The 23,781-nt window shown below is 39.6% G+C and overlaps 1 protein-coding gene across 4 annotated transcripts in view; it reads left to right on the forward strand.

Moving 5' to 3' along the window:
* Positions 1–23,781, forward strand: part of cacna1c (calcium channel, voltage-dependent, L type, alpha 1C subunit) — a 199,761-nt gene that overhangs the window by 39,708 nt on the left and 136,272 nt on the right. For all 4 annotated transcript variants that reach the window (XM_063501408.1, XM_063501409.1, XM_063501407.1 and 1 more), the window contains exons 2-3: positions 12,857–13,289; positions 19,976–20,081. In XM_063501408.1, coding sequence (XP_063357478.1) covers positions 12,857–13,289; positions 19,976–20,081 — 539 coding nt within the window. The remainder of the gene's footprint in view (positions 1–12,856; positions 13,290–19,975; positions 20,082–23,781) is intronic.

The following is a 23,781-nucleotide window of genomic DNA, read 5'->3' on the forward strand; positions in this document are numbered from 1 at the left end:
TCAAAAAAAATAGCCACCATAGTTGAAATAAAAGCATTTCAGCAGGTGTGAAACTTAGGAATTTGTAACACACTGAAAAATGTAGACACACAATAGTCTAAGGAGCTTGGAAAGAAAAGCGTCGCTAACAAATTCACATGACTTTACAGCTAACTGTGTGGACCATAATTCCAAGATTCAGTAATAGTGATATAGTTGCTGCAGTAAGGTGATTTACATGGTGGCCCTGAGAGGCCAAACGGACTGCAACTTAAGAAAACACCAGCAATAAGAAAAACGCTGCAAAAGCACTCAAAACACAACAGAAATAGGAAAAACGACAACGGAAATAGGAAAAAACTAAACAGAAATTGGAAAAACGAAAACAGAAATAGGAAAAACAGATTTCCAAAAGCACAAGGGAAGTGTTTCAGGGGAGACAATAAACCGACGGACCAGTTGCAGGAACCCAAAACATGGTAGGTGTGTTTTTATCATGATTCATATAATACTGATGACGGATTTTTAGGCTAATAGTTAGGTTAAGACACTTACCTCTCATCTTTTCTTTCCTCACAAAACCGATAGATCCTCCACTTCTTTTAAGTGTCTCCCAGCGCAATTCTTAGCATATTTTGGTTCCTGCAATTGGTCCGCCGGGTTATTGTCTCCCCAGAAACATTTCCCTTGTGCTTTCGGAAATAGTGATGGGAATTCCGACTCTTTTTAGAGAATCGGCTCTTTCGGCTCGCCTCACGAAAAAGAGTCGACTCTTTCGGACTGTTTGGTCTCTCAGTGCCACCGTAGATTTAACTGCAAAATGAAGTAGGCACTTAGCATCCTTGCTTTTATATGGGAATATATTCACAATGCAACCTGCTAGGAACAGGCTGAACTGAGTCGCCTGTTGCAAAAAGACTCGCTACAGATCAGATAGACTCCAATTGGTTGCAACTTGTAGGGAATCTGTCTGCATTCATAGATTAAATGGCAGTTATTCATAAAAACTTGCCAAACTGTGAGTGACTGCTTTCAGTTCAAGTTGAACTGCAGTTGTTTGGTGTCAGATTGTTTGGCCTACGTGTGCGACTTGTGTTGTCACCTTGAGATCGAAAGTGGTTGCCCAGAGGTTGAGGATTTTGCATGCTCTGACTCTGTGCTAGCACAGCTAAGGTAATGAACAAATCATAAATAAGTGAAATCTGAATTGAAACGTGTGTTCTAACTAGATTAGCTGTTGTTTTTATGGCAAGGTACACAGTCACAGTGATGTTTATGAAAGCCATAAGCAAGGTTCAAGTATTTCAAGTATTATTGTAGCTACAGGCTACAATGATCATTTTAAAATAAAAATGCATTCATTCATTTATCCAGCGGCCTTTTGTAACTTCCAGTAACAAGGCAGTTTCATTTTATGAGAACACAATTTTGAATAGAATACGAATACGATTTAAAATACAGTTTCAGCCCTGATTGAATGCTTGATCCATCTCTTATCATCGCTTATGATTTACTATATCTGGGGTGACCTGTATCAGCTGTAAGGTTGAGGTGATGTGTGCAGTGGTGTTAAAATCCTAAGGTCTATTATAATGTAAACATTGCGGTTTATTTGTGAGAAGCTTGAATAATATGGATTTGTCAGGAACTGAGTTAATGTTAAACAATTAACAGCGTTTTCAAATGCAGGCTTTCCCAATAGGGCCTGTTTAAGTTCAAGAGACAGCAGTCAGAGGGAACCTGCTGGTGAGACTTTCACCTTTTAATTAACTGAAATTAGCTCAGTGAAATCAAACTCATTGTTTGCATATGCATATCTGTGTAATATTGTTAAAACACTTAAGAAAAATCTATTTCAGATCTAAACTGAAGATTAAAAGCAGACTGAGCGCGAAGCTGTGAAATGTGAATTTGTTATTGCTTAGATAAACTCAAAATATTGATTTTTAAATTTGTTTTGGCCTAGTTAACAAAAAGAAAGGTTCCCACAGGAGGCAGCTGACAAGAAAGAAACCCAGCTTTGTTCAAGCTAATTGTACTGGGATGTTTGCCTCACTACATTGTATTGTGAGTCCTTCACTCTCTCAGCACCTGAAAACTATCTTTTAAAAGAAATTTTTAAAAAAAAGAAGAAAATATCATAAAAGACTGAAAGCTTTTTTGTTTGATTTTGGTCACACTTGCACAGAAAGTGGTGTTACAATTTGTAACTGCTTATCATCAATGCTCTGCTTCGCAGTAACATATCTTCACACAATCCCTCCTCATCTCAGCTGCAGAGTGCATCCACAGTCTCCTACTGCGGCTCCTGGAGCAAATACAATCCTTGCTTAAGGGCATATGGGGAGTGTAAGACACATTGTTATTGAGCATTTTTATTGTCTTTGATTTTGGCATTTTGGTTATTCTTTATGTTTCATTTTTAACCTCTTGTTGAACTCGAACGAACAGGCTCTGTTTAATGGCTAAGCCAGGCGACTGCTGCTGGCATAGCTGAGAGATTTGATATATTCTGCTGTTTGAAAGGTACATGGTCACACGATGACTTGAGAAAACGAGTGACCGGGTGGGCAAACGGGTTGACCTGGTTGGCTGCCAAAAAGATAGAGATAACAGCCAAAGCAGGCATCCATAAATATTTGAAATCTGGCTGGTGATATTTTGAAAGCCCAGCTGTAGAATCAATATAAATTCAACAATGCAGCATTTAAACCAGCAACAAACAGATTAAGAGATAACATATGTTTTGTCGAAAGGTTACCTCTGAGATGTCTTGTGGTGCAACTGAGGCCTGTGAGCCCCACATAAACCGTGCCTCAGGTGACCTCAGTGGATCACAAGATAGAGGGGTACAACTGTTAACTCTCAGTTTTTGTAATGACTGAGAACTTTTTTCCCACTTGGCTCATGTGATGATGCACAGGATCATTAGTCAGTCCAAAGTGTACAACCAATAAGGGTTTAAACACCTGTTACTCTCCACCTGTTGTTTTTAGAGCTGAAAAAGTCTCTTGGATGAGAAGTAAAACATCTTCACAAACTTAAAGAAGTCCAGAGTGCCTTCTTCTTTCAAACTCTTAAGACTATCATGACCAGGATTATTGAGAACCTGCTCAGACATACAGTCTTTCCATCTATTGTACTCCTTGAGGTTTGGGGATTGTTAAAGGCAATCTAGGATTTGATGATTTGTGTCACACACCTGCTACTATAGTTATAGGAGCTAAATGAATACATAAATTAATGAATAAAATTATTAATACAGATACTGCAGGGTGTATGCAGTATGTGATTTGTATTTTTCTTTTGCAGTGTGCTGATCCTCTAGTAGATGGTTGTTGAAATTTCTTTAGTTTATTCTAACCTGTGTATAACCACTACCACGCCACCTGCAATGACTTGATTCTGCACTATACAGGCAAGGATCAGTGGGTTTTGCATAAAATGACCTTGCCAAGGTCATGATTTCCATTCAGTGGGATTACAAAACGTATGCATTTACTTTAACAGAAAGGCTCTTTAGATGAACACATGCCTGAATGGCATAAGCTGTACAATGCAGGCGCCCACTGTGGCCTTTACAAAAGTAAAGGGCAGATGTGAAGTGGGAGGTGAGCCAGACAGGAAGACAAAAGCAGAATAGAAAGAAAAGGACTGAACAGGAGTTGTGGAGGAGAGTGGATAAGGTGGAACCTGCCACTAATAAATATTGCATGCCGCTTTGTTTAAGCGTGTTTGTATCTCAAAAAGGAGAAAATGCATTAGTTAGCGATGCTATTGTGTGGAACTTGTGTGTTGATAGTTTAGCTTTTGACCTTACTGCATTCAGAATTTCTGCAGCAGGAGTGTGGCTAATCAGAGTGCAGGAAATCAAAATCAACTGTTTTAGCCAGCAAATATGTCCAATAAATGGTTAATATATACATTGCTAAGGCAGAGATTGATAGAGATCACAAACTTTAGATGCAAGGAACACACGCGCGCACACACACACACACACAAAGACAGGTAGAGAAAACTGTTCGTATCTGGGTTACTCTGGCCTCACATCTCTCCACTGCAGATGAATATTAATAAGGAGTTATTAATATCTGCTGCCTGCACTGTGTGCATGAATACTCGTGTATGCGAGGTCGGCATGGAGAGGCAGTGCGAACGAACCTTCCTCCTCTTGCCTCTCCTCCTCCTCTACATGTCACTTTCTCCTCTATTTTCCTCCTCTTCATGTTCACGCTTCTGTTTCCTTTAAGTTCTTTTATTTCTCAGCATCCTTTCCACTGGTTTCGCTCACGTTCTTCACCCTCACATTTGTCCTTTGTGTCTATGCTTTGTGACACAATTTTCAGCTATTTGTCAGCTATTAAGACACAACTCCTCTGTTTGAAATGTATTATACCCCAGTCATTCTGCAGTGGCTTTTACTGTACATCACTTAGAGGGCAGATGTTCACTGACTCTATTTGACACCTATAGTGGTAAATGGCGCAATGCTGAGACAGAAAGTGGCTGCTGACTGTTGCGTTCATGTTTTTAGGTCTTGTCTGGGTAAAGAATAGGCTGTATGACCATGCTAATTAGCCCTCAGCCAATCAAAAGCAGAGATAGACTTACTAACACACTGCTTCACAAATTTGAGCTCCTGACACAATCCCCAACAGATTTATGTCTCCTCTAAGAATCAAACCAGGGATCTTACCACTATTGCCAAACAATATTTAAACTCATTTCCACTCAAAGGCTGTGAAGAAGAAACACACCATAGTTGAAATCACTCCACAGAAACTGTCTAAAAATGCCAAACTATATAATGGAAGTGAAGTTTAGGGAGGCTATAAGGCATAATTTGGACAGAGCTACTGTAAGCTTGTTGAGTCTCTAAACTAAGCTTATGGGGTGCTCCTTGTAGAGTGCTGTTAATCTAATCACTTATTTAGATATGGAATAAGCATGCTGTCCAGAATGTTAAATAATTTCTTTGAAGGGACAGGTAGAAGAATCCTGAAACATTACATTACAACAAATTATTACCTTAACTAAAATCCTGTTGTTGCCAAACCTTCAGGACTCTCAGCATCCAAAACATTTATTAAAGTTACTTAAAAAAAACTAAATCATCTGAGAGGAATTCACATTTCACTGTGTAATGAAAAAATAAGACCTTGTTGGATGTGGCTCAGACTCAAACAAGTCAGCCAAGCGCTGATTTGACTTTCAAAGTATTAAACAATTTAAAATCAACCTCTTATCTTTAGCTTAAAGTTAACCTCTGAGGATTTAAAATAATGTGTCATTGTTATAACAAGTGTCACTTCACAAGGGATAAATTGCAATTAGCTACATTTACAGTCCCGCAGTGAACTTGTTTTATTAATTTTCTGAAAGCTATGGCATTTGTGTGAATAAACATCCACTGATCAGACTGTTTTAAGAGTGGTGGATTTATCACACGGTATTAAATCCTAAATCCTATACAGACTGAATACTAATTGTACTACTATATATTAGTATTAGAGCTATATTTAATTTTTTTACCCTGTGCTTTAAAGACATGTCCTTTGTGACTTCCTGGGAATATGGAGACAACAACCAATCATTGCTTTAGAATCATGATTGACAGAAGGAGGGCTGAACCCATGCAGTGTTGAATACAGGACGTTAATGCATAATTCATACAACATTTACATTTTTCTGCGGAATATCCACATACACATTTTCTTCACTTTTCATCACCAGGTAGCTTGTTTAGTTTAATGAATAAATCAATTTACGACAGGATTTTTATAGATAATGCTTACACCAATGAATAACTGTTACAATAAAAAAAATGGCTTGAGCAACACAAATACACGCACTTGTTGTTAGTTTATCATTTATAACCAAAGAAATGTCAATATGTCTTGCTGTTACCTCTTTGTGTTGACATCGCAAAGTGGGACAAACTACCTCCGCTGTAAGAGCCAGAGGTGTGTGTGCTGACTGGTTGTATTAAACCAATAAGAAGCATCTTACTTTCAGTGTGCGCTAAATGAGCCGGAATTTCTCCTGACAATAGGCTGCCCTTTTGCCCATTAACAGTAAATTTTCTGTGCAGTGTGGCAAATTTTCAGTTTGTTTGGTTGTCATGATTGTTCAACAATGCCCCGATCACAAGCATGTGATTTCCACTTTGTGTATTTTCCTTGTAAATTACATGCGTGTCCTGCTTGTTTTATGTGTGTGTCTGCTGGGGAGTATCATAGATTAAGAAAAGCAGGTGTGTATGTGTCTTATTTTTCAAGGGGAGCAGGTATGCTTATGTGTTGAGGGTAGCAGGTGTGTGTGCATGAGTGTGTGTTTGTGTGCCGTGCTCACTCGGCCAGATAATGGGCACATATGGACAGTGTGAGAGAGAGACAAATGAGAGACACACATATGCGCACACAGTGTGTACATGAAGGCATAGACTGTGTGTATGTAGAACAGATACAGAAACCTTTTAGCTTGCTTTGGGATATGTGAGTACACTCGCTCCATGTATGTGTAAGTGTGAGCGTTAGTGAGTGGATGACACATAAATTGGATAAAAATAGTATTAGGCTTACAACTGGTATTTACGATGACAGCGATAATGAGGGTTAAGCGTGATGGGATGTCATTCAAGATCTGAAAAGCGTGGAAGAAGTGACAAGCTTTGTCACTAAAATATTTATTTGTGCTGTCTTTTCGCTTAGTGTCTTAGTCCAAATGTGAGGCCGGAGGTGACTGCTAAAGGCAGCGAGGAAGGAGCGGTGTTGTGGATCAGATTAGTTATGGGCTAACCTCTCTTTTCAGCTAAGGAGATGGGTGAGAGCAGGAGTGAAAGAATAATTGTCAGCTATTTGGAGATGACAGAGAGGGAAGTGATGGGAGAAAGAGTGAGAAACAGCGAGGCAAGAGAGATAGGGAAAAATGGAGAGGCGATGGGTGAGGGGTGGGGGTAGATTAATGGAGGAAGGGTGCACGACTGAAAATGAACTTGTCTGCTGCTGGAGAGTCAATGGAGGGAGTGACAGTTGTATAGATTAGGGAGAAAAGAAGGAAGGGGAAAAGAAGGAGAGGATGAGGAGGTGCAGGTTAGGGAAGGAGAAAGAAATAGAGATGAAAAGATAGAGGGCAGGCTTTTAAGAGGGTATTTGGCAACAATCAGGAGGAAGAGGAGGAAAAAAAATAGGAGAGGAGGAAACAGAACTCTTAAAACAAAGGAGATAGTATTTTCATAAGATGGAAAAGAGACCAGCTTTCGCCACAAAAATATTAGTTTTTTTCTGCGTCTTATTAGAGGTGACATATGTTTGTGCGTGCCTGCATGTGTGGACCCTAGCTCAATTAGTGTGCGATCAGGTGTCATCATCAGTTAACTGACTGATAATTGCATCTTTACTGTCCGTTCAAGCAGATCCCTGTTTAAAAGCAGACGGAGAGTGAGAGTGTAAAAACGAGGAAAAAAAGACCAGATTGAGGGAAAGACTTGAGAATGATTTTGGATGGCATAATCTGATTGGTCCTTGTCTTTGTTCGTTATCTGGTTGAGCCAATTAACAGAGCAAAGCGGCATAATACTTTGTAAGCTTTCCACTAATGCAGTTATTGACACTGTAAATAGCAAAGGAACTGTACTTTGCTGGTAACCAAAATTAGACCAACCAATCTGGAGAATACTCTCTGTGTGCAAGTGCAGAGCAGCAATGATATTTTGAGGCAGAGTGCTTAGAGTTGCAGTGATAGTATCTTTCGCCAGTCTTTATCTTTAAGTAGATAACAGCTCCACTGACTTTAGTTTGAATTACAGCTCATTACAGTCTCCAGCTCTGTTCGCAGTGAAGTTTGACTCAGTTTCACTTCAGGTTCACTTCAAGTTCATTAAGAGTGAATGCTGACTGTCTTTACAGTACACAGCTGGATGTATAAAGTTGCTGTGCTTCCTATTCATTGATTTGACCCTGATTTATCCCTGGACGATCATATATGAATTCATCACGGTTTATTTTCCACTTGCTTTAGCTTGTATTCATTTAATTCCCATGCATTTTTAGTTTACTATTATTATATGTCACAAGGGAGGGGACCCCTTGGGGTGCCCTGTGTTGTCTCCCAGTGTGACGTTGGCAGCAGATCCTTTGGGTCCTGTGGGCTTCAGGGTTTGGCCTCTGTGGACTGGCTTTGTTCTGGCGCTTGCTGCAGATGCTCGTACAGATTGGGATCTGGGGACTCTGAGAAGCACAGCAAAGAGCCTGAGGCACCGATGAGGCTCCCAAACAGTTTCTGATCAGTTTTGGCGGTGTGGTTCAGCTGGGGGAGGTCACTGAATTTTGGGGCGTGCCATTGTTATGGGAAGCAGGTGTGCTTACTCTTGCAACAATGTTTAGGTGAGTTATATTCATCAGAGTAACATGAAAGCACATACCAAAGAACATTTATGACGAGTTAGCCTGGCCTAAATGGTGCTACACTACAAAACTTGTGGTGGATAGATGTTGAAAATGAAGAACCTTATGTCTGCGAGTCTACTAAAATAACAATGACAATAACAGCATAAAAATGAACCACTATTGTCATTACAGTGTCGTGTAATGACAATAGTGGTTTTAAGTCCTTTACACTTTTTTCTGTTCGCTTTTTCTGATTTCATTCATATATTTTTGTTTTCCCCTTCTTTAGTCTTTCAGCCTCTTCTTCCATTCATCCCACTCTTTCTCATAGTTTAAACTCCCTTCATCCTCCACCCTTTTCCCTCCTTCCCCTCATCCTTTGCTTGTCCCCCCTCTCCCTTTCTCTAGGAATCATATTTCCATGGAATGCTGTGTTTCCATTAGAGCTGCTAATGGAATTATAGTCGGTCACATGAGCTTGTGCAACACACACAAACGCATGTCCGTGCATATGCATGTGAGAGGACGGACACACAGGAGAGACACGCGGTCAGACAGATTAGTATTATTAAAGTTTTACTCTCCTCTAATCCTCTCAAACTCGCTCATACAGCACACATACTAACAAACACACACTCTCTCGGTGGGGTACACCCTGTGTGAGGAGCAGGCTATGTGAGATAAACTGATCACACAGCAGTACAATATGCTGAAAGTGATTATGTGTGAGTGTGTTTGCGCGTGTGCATTTGTGAGAGATAGAGAGCAAAGGAGAAATGATGATGTGCAACAGCAGTCAGGAAGCAGTTATTAACTTGCACTGGAGGAAGATATGCTCCAGTATAAAGGAGCATCTGAGACAGAGCCAAAATGCATGTTTGATAAAAGTAAATTTTACTATGCTGATTTTAAGAAAACCTCTAAATTCAGCCCCTCACTTTATTTAAAAAAAAAAAAAATGAGGGGAGCGCAGTTTCAGCCAAGTAATGAGATGAAAGATATGCTCGAAAATTGAAACCACAGTGGTTTTTCTCATAGGACACAGCTGCATCTGATACCAAGTGACTTCACTGCTGGTAAATGTAAAGAGCACCTCCTTGGGCATGACTGCTCTATTCAAAGCACACTACTCTTTAAATATTTGCAGATCTGGTGCTGTTGTTTTTTAGTGCATTTGTTTTTTTTTTTAAGATCACTTCTACCTTCAGGGCATTGCAGTTTATTTTGTAATAGAAGCAATAAAGTTTATTTATATAGCACTTATCCAAACAAATATTTTAGCAGACTTGCCATAAAAAAACAACTTACCCACATACACAAATAAAACCAGCAATCCACATTATTAATAGAACAAATCATAACAGAAAAGTCTGAAAATGCAAAACCGCTATATCAATAAATACTAAGAATGAATAAGAGTTAGCTAAAAGGCTAGCTTTGAGTTATATTGTTTTCCTTAAGGATGACAAGCCAAGCAAATGACGGATGTTATCACTATGAGGAGTGGAATATGGCTATCTATTCATATTTTCATATAACATTAACAGTAAGACTGCATTTTGGTTGTATATTTCAGTCACTAATCCTAACAGAAGGTCGTGTTAGTTGCTAGCTAAGAGTGCTAGCTGTTGCCTCAAAAGTAGAAAGACTCTTATGGCATGTAAACATGCTGAGTCAAGTATTATAAGGATCTACTAAGTTATTTTTTTATGTCATTGCTGTATTATGGTTTTGTGTCTTGACTTCTGCAGTGCTGCAAAAAGTCCTTGATCCCAAGTTAACTTGTTGGTGATAGCTGTGAGTCAGAGTAGCTAGTTCTTTGCTATATTTCTAAATGTGTTGTGCAAAGTAAATGTAGCTGTATGTGCATAACATCTTATTCACTGTAGGTTATTTACGCAAAGTAGGCTACGGATAATTTTCTACAATGTCTTAATATAGCTATATCTAGCTGTACCATTATTTCTTTTGGTCAAATTAAACTTATTAATGGTATAAAGTCAATAAAATTAGGCCTGCTACCATGAATGCATCAGTAAATTATCTATCTATCTATCTATGGTTTATGCCACAGTTGCATGCAAAAAAGCTGAAATTAGTAACTAACTTCTCAAATAAGTTCAGTGTGTTGGTTTTTTCTGTCATGTGTGTATAATATTTGTTTTTTCCTGTTTTTACGATTGAATGCCTAACACAGTTATCATCATCATTATCATGCATATTTATATAAATATTTGACTTTGTTGGATCACTTAAGTAGCATTTAAATTCAAGCGCATTTAAGACTGTTGTACTGTTTTTCATGGGAGTATCAGAGTCCAGTAGCTGTACATATTTGAAGATTCAGTGTGCTTGTTGAGGCTTAAGAGTTGTTGTAAGAGGCATGGTACATGGATTAAAAAGAGAGGGAAAGAAAAATAGGGAACTAATTATACTGATTAAGTAATTAGCAACTTCAGTAATGAATTTTAATATATCTTTAGTAAGGGACAAATTATTACATTTTACATTGCCAAAAAGCATGTGAGATTTGCCAGCACCCTTCTAAGTTGCTCTTGATGAGTCAAATTCTGTGGATAATGCTACAGTCACAATGAATTTATAATCTTGTTGCCTTTTAAATAGTTTCTTCGAAGACAAGGACCAGGTCTGTGACCACTTGCTACTGTTTTCAAAACAACTTTGACGCTTAAAGATGGCGATGAAACGCTATCAGTTGACTATCAGTTTGGCAATTACATGCAATTTGTTTGTGATGATATGCGAATTAACTCTTATAAACGCAAATATGTTAAAAATATTTTGCAAGCAAGTTCTGTTCATCGGCACAGGCTGACTGAGATGGATTGCGACATGTTGACAATCAATCACCGCAACTACTTGCATTCAATCGTTGAATACGAAAAATTTTTTTTAGTCCAATCACCAGGCAACCATCCATTTTCCCTAGTCACAGGGATATTGCTGTCCTATTTTTACTTTACTGTGACTGAGTAAGAAAGCAGCACTTGCAGATGATTAGGCGATAGATGTATATACACTCTGTGCATGTATTATAGTCACTATAGTCCTCAGGATCTGATGTACTGTTCCCTCAGGCCATCGCCCAGTGTGAGTGCATTTGTAAAAACCTGTAGCAGTGAAGTGGGAGGAACAGGATTTTAGCAGACATTGTGAATGCCCTGTAATTGTAGGATAAATCTACTTCTCTCCTCCTCCTCCCTCTGAACCCACTCACATTTCTCCTTCCTCTGTCTTTCTAGCTCCTTATCTCTGTTGCAACAGCACAGGATGGATTAACTTTACAGAGGTTCTTTAACTTTTGGATTCTTCCTCTTCCAAAAGAATTGCACTTTATGAGATTTACGAATTCGACATTGCTAAATCTACAAAGATTAAGCTTTTCATTTCCACCATGCATTAGTTGTGCTAAAAGATCTAGTGATCTACTATATGGAACTGCAACATCGAGATAATGATATATATTCCAGTTTGTATGAATAAATAGTATATCTACTAAATCTATTGCGTTCAAGCAATTTAACAATTTTGAAATTAGTTTTTCTTTATAATCATTAAAAACAAACATTTTCTGCTTTGATATCAGTAGCTCTGATTACTGTTTCACAAACATACCCTTGTCTCTGCAAAGCACTGTTACTGTAGAAAATTTCCATGTGCACTTGCACGCTTGGCTTTGTGTTAATAATAATTGTTTGCATAAAATTTCAGCGTATAATCTATATGCACAGTGGGAACATTTGTTGAGTTGTCAGAGAGAAGGAGGGCTGAGAGGATATTATAACTGTCTTTAATCTGGCTAAGCATACAGTATGGTTAATCCGGTGTCTTCGTTTTACACCGTCTTATTCCCACGATTTGTTTGCGTAAAACTATGTAATCTCACAGAGATTATTGTAATTCTGTCTCTCTCTTCTTTTTTTATCTTTTATTTCAATACAAGCATTTGTTGTCCCCAGTCTTATTCTTTTCAGGGCTAAACGCTTTCTGGATTTTCCAGTGTGTATTAGTCTTTAAAGCTGGGAGACCTATCATTTTAAACATGTTAGTTCCCTACAACTACACCCAAAGAACTGTTGCTACTCAGTTGTTTTTAATCTCCCCAAGTAGACATTGCTAAATTCTTGATTGCAGGGATCCAGCCATGCACAAGTGGTACTAGTGCCATCAGGTTTTTCAGATGGATGTTGAAGTACTACATTTGATGGCTTGTGATGAAGACATAGAGATTAGATGAGATGGCATTCAAGACTGCCAAGACCTTAGACTTTCAGTTAAAGCGGTTAGCTCTTGACTTGATAGCTAACAAAAATATAAAGCACAGGGCACCATAACTGATGAGTTTGTGCTTTATCCAGCCTCTTCAGAATAATCTAACAAACCAAAAACTAAACAGTTTATAAGCAATCCATAAATTTATGTAGCTAACTTCCTGTCTCCTCTGTTTTTTCTCTCTTTCTCCATTCCAGGCTCCGACTACTCTCCCCCTCCCCCTCTTCCTCGACCTCCTCCACCTGGCCTGACCAATGAGCACAGTGGTGGCACTAGCCATGGCGACCATGGTGGAGGAGGGGGCGGGGTCAACCATGGAGTGGGCGTGGTTGGTCTGGCTCCAGAGCACATCCCCACACCGGGGGCAGCCCTGAGCTGGCAGGCGGCGATCGATGCCGCACGGCAGGCGAAGATGATGGGTAATGCCGCATCGGGGGGAGGGGCGGGGCTTGGGTCCGGAGGGCGAGGGCCAATCTCCACGGCCAGCTCCACGCAACGGAAGAGACAGCACTATACCGCTAAACCCAAGAAACAAACCACAACGACAGCCACAAGGCCGCCACGGGCTCTACTCTGCCTCACACTCAAGAATCCTATCCGCAGGGCCTGCATCAGCATCGTAGAGTGGAAGTATCCTTCAACAAACTATGGGCAGAGGGTTGTTCCCTGTGTAGTGCTTTCTCACAGATCAGATCCTTATCGATTGGTTGCATAGTCTAAAGAAAATCAGTTAAAAGTAGAATTTGTCCATGTCAGTTTCAAAATGTAAAGGGTTATGGCCGATCTTTATCAGTGTACTGGAGATTTGTATGATGACATTTCTATATTTTACAACTATATATAATGTTCCTGTGCAAACATATACATGTAGGATAACTATATTTCACCTGCAAACCACGGACTTTATCTGATCGTATTTCTTTATTGGTCCTGTCCCATTGTGAAGCCTCAAGCTAAGCTTTTTTGTTGTTGGCATTTTTGAGTTTTAAAACTGGATGTGATGAGAAAGGGGTGAATCTGAGAAAGTGATATATATATGTAGCAGTCTCCCGGAGTAGAAACTTGTCACTCAAGCGGTGACTCAAATCCTTCCCAAAAGCCCATAAATTCATGAGTATTAGCAAAGGCTATAGAGCAAGGGGGCCAATTACAGTTTTCCCACAGACTTCTAAACAAAAAGATATTCGCCCTCTGCTGGCCATTGTATAGAATGCAGGCTTAAAGCACTTCCTCATTGGCTCACTTTTAAGGCCCAGAAGCTACATCCATCTTTTATATACAGTTCTTGCTACAACCATATTCCACCCCCTATTTTCAGATTTAGGATGAAATTATTGGAGAGACGCAGATGGAACAGCATGTAATAAAAAAAAATTATAGCTAATTGATGTCTTTATATGTATGATTAATAACTGGTGGATGATGCACAGATGGATTTACAAACAGCTGATTCTGAAGCGTCTTTTTCTGTTATTTCAAATTGGATTTATGTCTGACTTTTGGGCCTTTATGTCCTACCGAACATCCATTCCCATTCTTTAATTTTAACTTTAAAATTTCTTTCCAGGACAATGAGTAAAAATTTCCATGGTCCACTGAGAATATTTTATCCCCTTCCTCCCCCCCATAATGATAATCCCGTCCGTATGGGGCTTTAATCAATCTCTCTCTGTCCTCTAGCTCTCAATAAGTGTGATTTTCCCTCTTCACTCAGTAGTCTTAATCCCTTCTCCCCTTCCTCTGCCTGCCCTTCTCCCTCTTTTTCTACTCTTCTCTTTCATCTTACATTCTTTATTTCTGTTTTTTCACAGGAGGATGAAACAAATTGTCTCATTTTCATCCCTCCTTCACACTTCTCCCCTTGCTATTTCAAAGTGTATTTATCCTCTCTCCCCCAGGTCCATCCACACCTCTGTTCATCCTTTACCCCCACCCCCCATCCTCCACCTAGCAGTCTCAACATTTAATAGCCAACCCTCCCTCTGTCCACCCAAATCCCAAATTCTTACTGTTCTTCCTTTTAACCCTGCTTCTCCAGTTTTTTTAAAAAAAAATCTATTTTTAAGTTCCTGAACATAATGACATGGTTCTCCCTCAGGGTGCAAAAGAGACGGGGAAGTTGAGAGATAGACAGAAATGGCCTGTGTCACACTCAAAATAATCAATAATAGGTGCATGTCCACATAAGCCTCGACTCAGCAAGAGCACAATTGCACACGGTTCTTAGAGGAACAGAAGGAGAGGAAGAGGAGGGGTCAGGGAAATGAGAAAGGCAGGGATGTGGGCAGGACATTGATGTCGACAGGAGAGATAATGGAGCTGAGTAACAGAGAAGGGACAGAGGGAGTGAGAGATTGAGGGGAGGACGGAAAAGGTAAACAAGAAAATAGTGAGTGGAGTGGAGGGAAGGAGGTAAAGGTGTGGGTTTCGAATAGAAGGATAATAAGGGAAGAAAAGAGGAAGGAAGCAGAAAGCAGGGCAAAATGGTAGGAAATAGAAGAAGATATAGGAAGTATGTGTTTTAATGCATGTGCTGGGTGGGTTGCATTAACAAATTATCACATCACAATAAATCAGTGTTGATAATATTATAGGCTCTAATGGACAAGTGTCTTAGTGTCTCTTAATGAACAAAAAACAACACTGCATTTGGGCTGCCTAATGACTTCCAGACAGAAAGATGAATATGTTATACTAGCTCTTTTTGTAGAAGGGACAGATCTAAAGGGGGCAAGGGGAGCAACTGGCCCCCTGCTGTAGAAACTTGCCCCATCCAGCAGCCGCCCCAACTTTTATGTCCTTAAAATACTTTTCGTCTGTGCGAGACTGCCATTGTTTTGCCAGTGAGTACTGCACGGTGTGAGCAAAGTTTTTCTGCTTTAAAACTTGTAGAAACATCCCTTTGTCTTTGTTTTCTTAGAAGAGATAATGATACTTTAAATGGTTTTTGTGGATATTTTGGTAATTTGCCCCTGCTTTGCCCCACCATGTAAGGTTTTCTAGATTTTCCACTAACCCATTGTGGATACTACAAAATTTGTAGTGTTAAGAGCTGTGCTTTGTACAACTTTACACCTGGAAAAACAAAATGGGAAGGATACTTTGGCTTTATCTAGGTGGTTAGTTGCTAAAGTCTCTTTACATTCTTTTCCTGGAAATTGCTAGCTAGAGCCTCCTTTCCAACTGTCATGAATATGGTGAAAGACAGGAAGAAGGAATAGTCAAGGATCAGACTCTCGTCTTTCAGGTCTTTCAGTCATCAAAAAGCAAGTTTTATGACTATAACCTAGCCTAGCCTGGCACAGTGGGCATTGTTATAGTCTGAGCCTGACATTACAGGCTATATTTATCAAAAAACTGCAACGAAAAAAGTGCTTAAGTTTCACAAATTTTAATTTGAATGAAAGTTTCCATTTTCATAGATTCCCTCCATCATGCAGGTTAACTTGTGAATCTGCCATGAATTCATGAAGGTGGAGTCAGACCTATATTATTGAGTTTGTTTATGGAAACAGTGAACGTGTCTTCCCGACGGTCACCTTGTGAATCTGTCATTATCATGCTAATAACCTATCAACTGTCCAGCTGTGCAGAAGCTGGAAAATATAAGCCAAAAGCATGAATAAACCCTGAGGGCTGCTGGAACAATCTAACCCAGTGACTGATGAGCATTCAGATCATTAGCCACAATTCCCTGAAATTATTCATTTAAACTGCTCTAAAGTGTGGGAAGGAAAAGAGCATTGGTGAGGTGACAGAAAGAAAATGGACATTAAAATGTGCTCTTAAAGAAAACTGCAGCTAAAAAGGCATGGCCTCTGAGTTACGAAGAAACGTGGAAGAAACACAATTAACACCATTAACACCAAGTCTTTGTTTTTCTGCTTTTCTATTTAACCTCCCTGCTATGGGATGTCCTTCGTAACCGCAGTGCAGGCATGCTGTTGAACATTAGCATGTGGGTGACTCGGTGTCCACTCTGGTGTATGTTTTGTTTATATATGTGAGGCTTTATGCGTGCATGTCCTGTGTACTGTGAGTACCTCTGTCTCTGGAGATAGAGATCCAAAATCCTCCGCTTTTCCTCCTCTGTTACCATGACAACTGCTGCTGCTCTCAACAGGTCAATGGGGCCTGTCTAAGCTCACACAAGCACGCACTCAGATTAGAGAACACACAGCAACACTCTTGAAGAACACACACGTACTTGAACACAGATGATAAAGGACTAAAACACAGACACACAGTGCTCTCGCGTGCTGTGTAATTATAGCCTGGAAACATTACCTGCACGCTGCAAGGTCAGCGAGAGAGACGTCTTCCTAACTACCATGTTCTCTATATGAAATCACACTAAGTTGTAATTTTCAAAAGGTGTTATTTAGCGCATTTACAAACAGACACATGCATGCACACACTTCCCAGCTACAGCTAATAAACTCCACAGGCTTACATGAAGAATTGCACTGTTCGTATGCATTTTCAAACTCAAGAAACTAGAAATTGGGATATCAGCATAACAAGTAACAATGTTGACCTCACTCTCCTCGATAGTTTAAGTATAGCCCAGATTCCTTACGGGCTTTTGAAAAGATAAGAGATTATCTGAGTTATTGTAAACTGTATGTGGCGTTTATGTGATCCAACTGTATGGAGAGAAGCTTCAGTGGTACTAGGATGCAATCCCAAAGTGAAATTCTGTTCCAAGCAACACGGTTAGCATGTCAGAATGCAGAATTTATATATATATATTTATATATATATATTTGTGTGCTGCTGTCTGAGGCATGTAGCACCCAGGAAAATGTTACATTGTATCAGCCGTAAAAGCCTCTCAGCTTCATGGATGTTGATTTCAATTTTATTTACTGTGGTTAATTTTAGAGCTGTCAGTTTGCTTGCAGCAAAATACTGATTCCCAGTGATATTTCTTTTTTTCCTGTGGTCTTAAAGATGCATATTGCTATTGTTGTTATGCTAATTAATGTACGTTACGAATAGATTTGGTACAGACCTCCCGAATTTCCTCCAAGTGTTGTTTTGCTCTCAACAGCACAGCAGACAGTAGATTTATTATCATGCTGATGGAAGCAGACCTCAAGGGTTTTTTAAATTATGGGTCAGGAATGCAGAATGAGTCACAGGCCTATTTTTCAGTGGGTCCCCACATGTCTGAAGTGAGTTTAATGAGCCCTTGGTAGAAGGGTGAGTGATTAACTTTGATGCATTTTGGTCCCAAGCTGAACGAGCTGAATGATCTTGTGGCCGATGATGTTGAAGAGTCAATTCTTAATCCAAACATAAACAAAACATTTGCTTGATGGTAATAATGTGAAGCTCTTTCTCTTTTATGTGTTTACAGTGCTGTTCTTACAACAGAAGTTAAGCCTCTAAAATGAGTAGGAGGTCTGTTTCTAGTGAGGCCACACACAGCAATTATTAATGGTGCAAGTAGTATGATTGCTAAAATTGTTGGGGGCATTTTTGGGGAATTACTTACCCATTTCTTATTGGTCATCTAAACCTATTGCAAGCAATACTTCAGAAGATTATAAGGCTGTGATCTGTAGAACTTGTTGGGGTTAAAATGAGAAAATCCAAAGTAAATTCAGACTTTTGCATCCAATTCTTCTTCTTCTTCTTCTTTTTTTTAAGTCATTAAAGATGTGTGCTGCAGAATCATTCCACTCTGGAAAAGAACAGTTCAAAGAAAACATTAAAAGCCCCCAAATTACCATGGCATTCATGCCCATGTTGAATGTATGTAAACTTCTAACCACATCTGAATGTTGATTTATTTTTTACCATCTGCAACTCAGATTGTCTAAATAAGAAGTTTATGACAGGCCAGACAGATCCATGCTTTAATGATTTCTGCATCAAATTCTGACCCTACCATCTGAATGTAGCAGCAGAAATGGAAACTCATCAGACCAGGCAACATGTTTCCAATCTTCTATTGTTCAATTTTGGTGAGCCCATGTGAATTATAGCCTCAGTTTCCTGTTCTTAGCCGACAAGAGTGGCATCCAGTGTGGTCTTCAATTCCTCTAGCTCATCTGCTTTAAGGTTTTATGAGTTGTGCTTTTGGTGATGTTCTTATGCAAACCTTGGTTCAACAAGTGGCCTCAACCATGTCTACATGTATAAATGCAATGAAGTGCTGTCAAGCGATTGGCTGATTAGATTAATTTACCAGTTGTTACAGCACCTCCCAAACCGCCACTTCCAAGTCCAACAGTCAGATTTGGTGTAGTGAATAATTAAACTCTGGTCTCAAGGACAAAAAAACCCCAACTGCTTTCGCGGTATGATGCAATATGTTAGTGTCAGCTAATATATATGACTTTGCTGACGGTTTGTCTTCAGGATTGGAGGTTTTGACAGCCCGAGTCATCAGTACATTGCTGTTTACATTATACCTTGAGGTCTGGAGTCTAGACTAATTTGATATGCAGCCGAGAGTGAAGGCAGACAGGAGGGGAACAAAGTAAGAAAAGGAAGGTAAGAATAGAAGAAGAGGGAGGGCAAGAAGAAGGTGGAGGGAGGTGACAGCAGTGGCAGTTTGTAATTGTGTTGATGAAAACCAGAGCTCCTCTATCTCTCCTTCACACTCTCTCCCTTTCTTCCTCTTTATCTGTAGCTCTCCTCTCTCTCCCACCCCTCTCTTTTTCTCTCTCTCTCTCTCTGAGGCCCAAAATAATGAGGTCACTCCCCTCTGAAGGACCGTTCCAAATAAAAGCCCTCTGTGTCTCTCTTCTCTTATTCCATCTTGCTCTCACTCTTTCCTCATCCCGTCTTCCACGCGACAGGCCTGCTCCTTGCCGCACCCATATTAGGCCATGCAGCGTCTCTCAAACCCTCCCCTCCCTCCACTACGCACAAAGAGGTCTCTAAGTAACCCAGCGTGTGTCATTGTTAACAAAAAGCCAAACTCACTGACTTTGATCTCTCTCCTTGTGTACACTCCTTGTGCACTCTGCGATGTTTATATATACCTATGCTTATGTAAAGATGTATTACTGTGGTTAAAAATACATCTCTGTTGAAACAACATGCCTAATATGAAGACTTTTTCTATACAAGGAGGTCAGAAACCAGAGTCTATATTATTTTGTGCTTTCCATCACAGATTTTAAAACCAACTCTGAGGTAGATATATTGATATTTTACAACCTCCAAAAGCAGTAAAAATGGGTTTGACTCAGTTTAATGTTTTTAAAGTGTACTCAAGTAAACCAAGATAATTATTGCTGTGTAAATGCCTCTGTATCTCTTGTTTTGTGTACACTATTCCACCTTAACTTTTCACTCAGACCATTTGAGATCATCATCCTGATGACAATTTTTGCCAACTGTGTGGCCTTAGCTGTCTACATCCCCTTTCCCGAGGATGACTCGAACGCCACCAACTCCAACTTGGTGAGTAGTGCATGATATTTAAGCTCTTTTACAGCTCAGTATGCTCGCTTGCGGCTTGGTATAATAGATGCTGCTTGGTTCACTGGGTATGTTTTTGCAATCCTGTTGCTTCGTCCTGACACTTGAGTTTCCTTGTGTTTGTAGGGGGTGATTTATTAAGCAATTCATTAGCAGCATTTGCTGTTTTTCCTTAGCGTTCTAGCGTGTAATTTGCACATTTCCGGTTGATTCATCCTTGTATGATTTACTGTCATGAACTGTATGCGGTTTTGCCAAGTTAGCGAAGGTACAGCATAAGAATGAGCGAGTGAAATTAATGAAAGGCAGAAACTTTGGGGAAAATGAGCATGGAATTACCCTAATTTTTTGAAAAGGTTATTGATTATAACTTCTAACTTCAGTTCAGAGTAGTATGAAATATACAAAGCTTTGTAGGTTAATCTGATCAAAGATGAGGCCTCATTTTTTGTGGGCGAAAACATCATTTTGGTCTGCATTGAGGAACTTTTGCTGGTGGTCTGACTTGACTTGTTTTGATTGGCTGATTTTCTTTCTTTCTTCTTTCATATTGTACTAAATGTTGCATATTGAAGCAAAAATGAGTTACTACTAAAAAGAGATTTGCAAATTGTATTTTTGGATTGTCCGTTCATATGTTAAGAGTTGATAAAAAGCTTTGTAGTAAACCTTTGAAAAATTTAAATGGGTTTCAGAGCTACACTGACAGTACCCACAATGATGACACGTTAAACTCAGCTATGATTCGATAAGCTTCTTGTGATGTCAGGAATGCTTGGCTTTTTCAGTCATAAAGCGTCCCCATAAATGCTCAGTGAGGCTGCGGTCAGGTTCTTGCAGAGTATTACAGGTGAAGATTACACTTAGCAGTCAGTTGATTTACTGTTATTGTCCAGCTTTACAGTGTCCAAAATAGTCATGATTACGTTTTCCTTGTGAGTTTGATACACTACAGTATACAGCGTCAGCTTTCTCCTGTTCCTTACACGCACCTTTTTGTTACTGCTGTCATTCCTTTTTAACAGGTATTTAGTGGACTGAAGTGCTGTGTACTTCATTTAGCAAATCCCGTATCTGTGGTGAAGCTACTTTTCTGTCTTTCTGTGAAAATAACGCCTGATATATTGATCTTTTGATTATGTGGTCAGTTTTGTTCTGCCTGACCGTGCTTGGGAAACAGCTGAACCAGTTTCCCCCTAAGAATCCTTCAGCCTAGCCATGAGTTCATATTGAGAAATACTCTATTTAGCCCTACTTTAGCACACTTGATTTTCATGCCATGTCACAATTCTTCACATTTAGCTTCTCAGCTTCTTGTGCTTTAAAATGTTTGCAAGTGCTCAAAGGATTCCAAAACTTTTAGACTCGACTGTACATGTGATTTATGTGCGTCACATATGTGTGAATGTTTGTGTCAGCTGGCAAATGTATGCCAGTGTGTAGTTACAGGGTTTTTCCTGGCTCGAATCTCTAGGGCTTGACTGTGACTATTAAAATAGTGAGTCTATTTTAACTCAAGCGACGGAAATCTATGCATTTTCTTGTTATTTCATAGAATTCTTCCATATTTGGTTAAAAACGAATGTTAATATAATGCTGGTGATTTTTCCTTTGGCTCTGGCTAAAACCTCTTTGGGAGATGCCAAAAAATCCTGTATGCAGACAAAACCTTATAGTTAGAGGAGACTAATCCCTCTGAGGCCTTGTAACATCTGGCGCTCTGTTTCCAACTCTTTCTTTCCTTCTTCCTAAGGATATCTTGTACAACTCACACTTTACTATGGCATTCACATTTCCACGCATCTCTACATGCTTTGCTGCATGTTTGGAGAATGGTTCCGTCTTATCTTCTGAATACAAATAGCAGCAAAAGAGGCCCCATTTAGGCTTTTTTCACCTTGCATACTCATAATGTTGTGTTGGACTTACAGCACATCTGTGAATGATTAAATATTTGTTTTTATTTGTTTAACTGTATGCCAACCCTCTAATTTCTCGCATAAAGATACAGTGTCAGAGCAGGTGCATATGAGTCAGCAAACAGACAGCTGTTTTTTATCTTCTAGATCCATGCCCATCACCTACTCTCTCTGCTTATCACGCTTTGCTTTTTAGCTCTTTAATCATACTCTTTCATATAATTTGAAAGGTTCTATTTATGTTATCAAACCGTTAATAAGATTAGCAGCACAGACTGTCAGAACTTGATCCTTCAGAGGCATCGAGAAAGGCTGAACTTTCAGGTGAAAAGCAGCTAGCACAGTCATTCATATTGGAAACCCAAATGGAAATTCTGTTTTATGTAAATTATTATTTTGTCTTTCAGTGCAGAAGAGGTTTTTACTTGAAATCTGAACTGTATAATAAGTCTCTCAGTTTTTCCCAACGTACAGAAGCACCATGAAGAGGGCCTTAATGTTCCGAAACCGTATAAAGCACAAAGCCCTGGCACACTGTGAGGAACACTGTTAGATAAAATGCAAGGCCTAAACAAAACTACTGTCAAGTCATATATTTTAGCCAAGTTTTTCTTTTTTTTTCTTTTTTGGACCCTACGGGTGGCCCCTCCCCACCTCCTAAGTTAATGAACAGATACAACACACACAACCACTACAGCTGTGCTCAATTAGTTTTATAACCTTCTGACAGACAGGAAGCAGTGCGCAGATGGACCAGAGTCTTAAATATACAGGCGAACCATGTATATGTAAGTGTCTGTGTCTGTGCAGTATTAACAACTAGGCAACTTAAATCAAAAAGTACTTCTTTTTTTTTTAGGTGGGTGGGGGGATAGATCTATTGCACAGCTGTCTGGCTGATTAATGTGTGGAGGCATCAGTGGTTCAGATCTTGTTTCACTCAGACACAGATGTCGTCAAATGTGTGACGGTACAAAAAATATTGTGGTGGAAATATTCCTCAGAGGTTTTGGTGCATATTGACATCATAGCATCACACCATTGCTGCAGACTTGTCAGCCATGCATCCCTGAGGCAAATCTCCCGTTCTCCCACATCCCAAAGGTGCTCTATTGGTTTGAGATCTGGTGACTGTGGAAGGTATTTGAGTGTATTGAACTTACTGTTATGTTTAAGAAACAAGTTTGGGATAATTTGTTACATCTGTTGGAGTTTCCATTTTTGGTACTAAGGGGTATCCTATTACACCACCGGTAGCAGCCTACTGTTTGATACAAGATGGGATTGATCCATGCTTGCTTTTTATGCCAAATTCTGACCTTACCATCTGAATATTACAGCAGAAATCGGGGCTCTTCAGACAAGGTGGCATTTTTCCCAATCTTCTGTTGTCCAGTTTTGGTAAACCTTTGTGAATAGTAGCCTCAGTTTGCCGTTTATTAGCTAATAGGACTGGCATACGGTGCGGTCTTCTGCTGCTGTAGCCTGTCTCGTTCAAAATGTGATGTGTTGTATGTGTCTCAAAGATGCTCTTCAACAAACCTTGCTCGTAACAAGTGGTTATTTGAGTTATTGTTGCCTTCCTATCAGCTCAATGCACCCTGGCCATTCTCCTTTGACCTCTGGTATCAACAAGGCAATTTCACTCAGGGAATTACTGCTCACTAGGTAATCTGTCAGACACCAAGGAGCATGAGGCAGTAAAAGGCACTTAAATCACATTTCTTCTCTATTCTGATGGTCAGTTTAAACTTCAGCAAGTA

The sequence above is a fragment of the Pelmatolapia mariae genome, linkage group LG17 (assembly GCF_036321145.2).
Source record: "Pelmatolapia mariae isolate MD_Pm_ZW linkage group LG17, Pm_UMD_F_2, whole genome shotgun sequence".
Classification (NCBI taxonomy): Eukaryota; Metazoa; Chordata; class Actinopteri; order Cichliformes; family Cichlidae; genus Pelmatolapia; species Pelmatolapia mariae.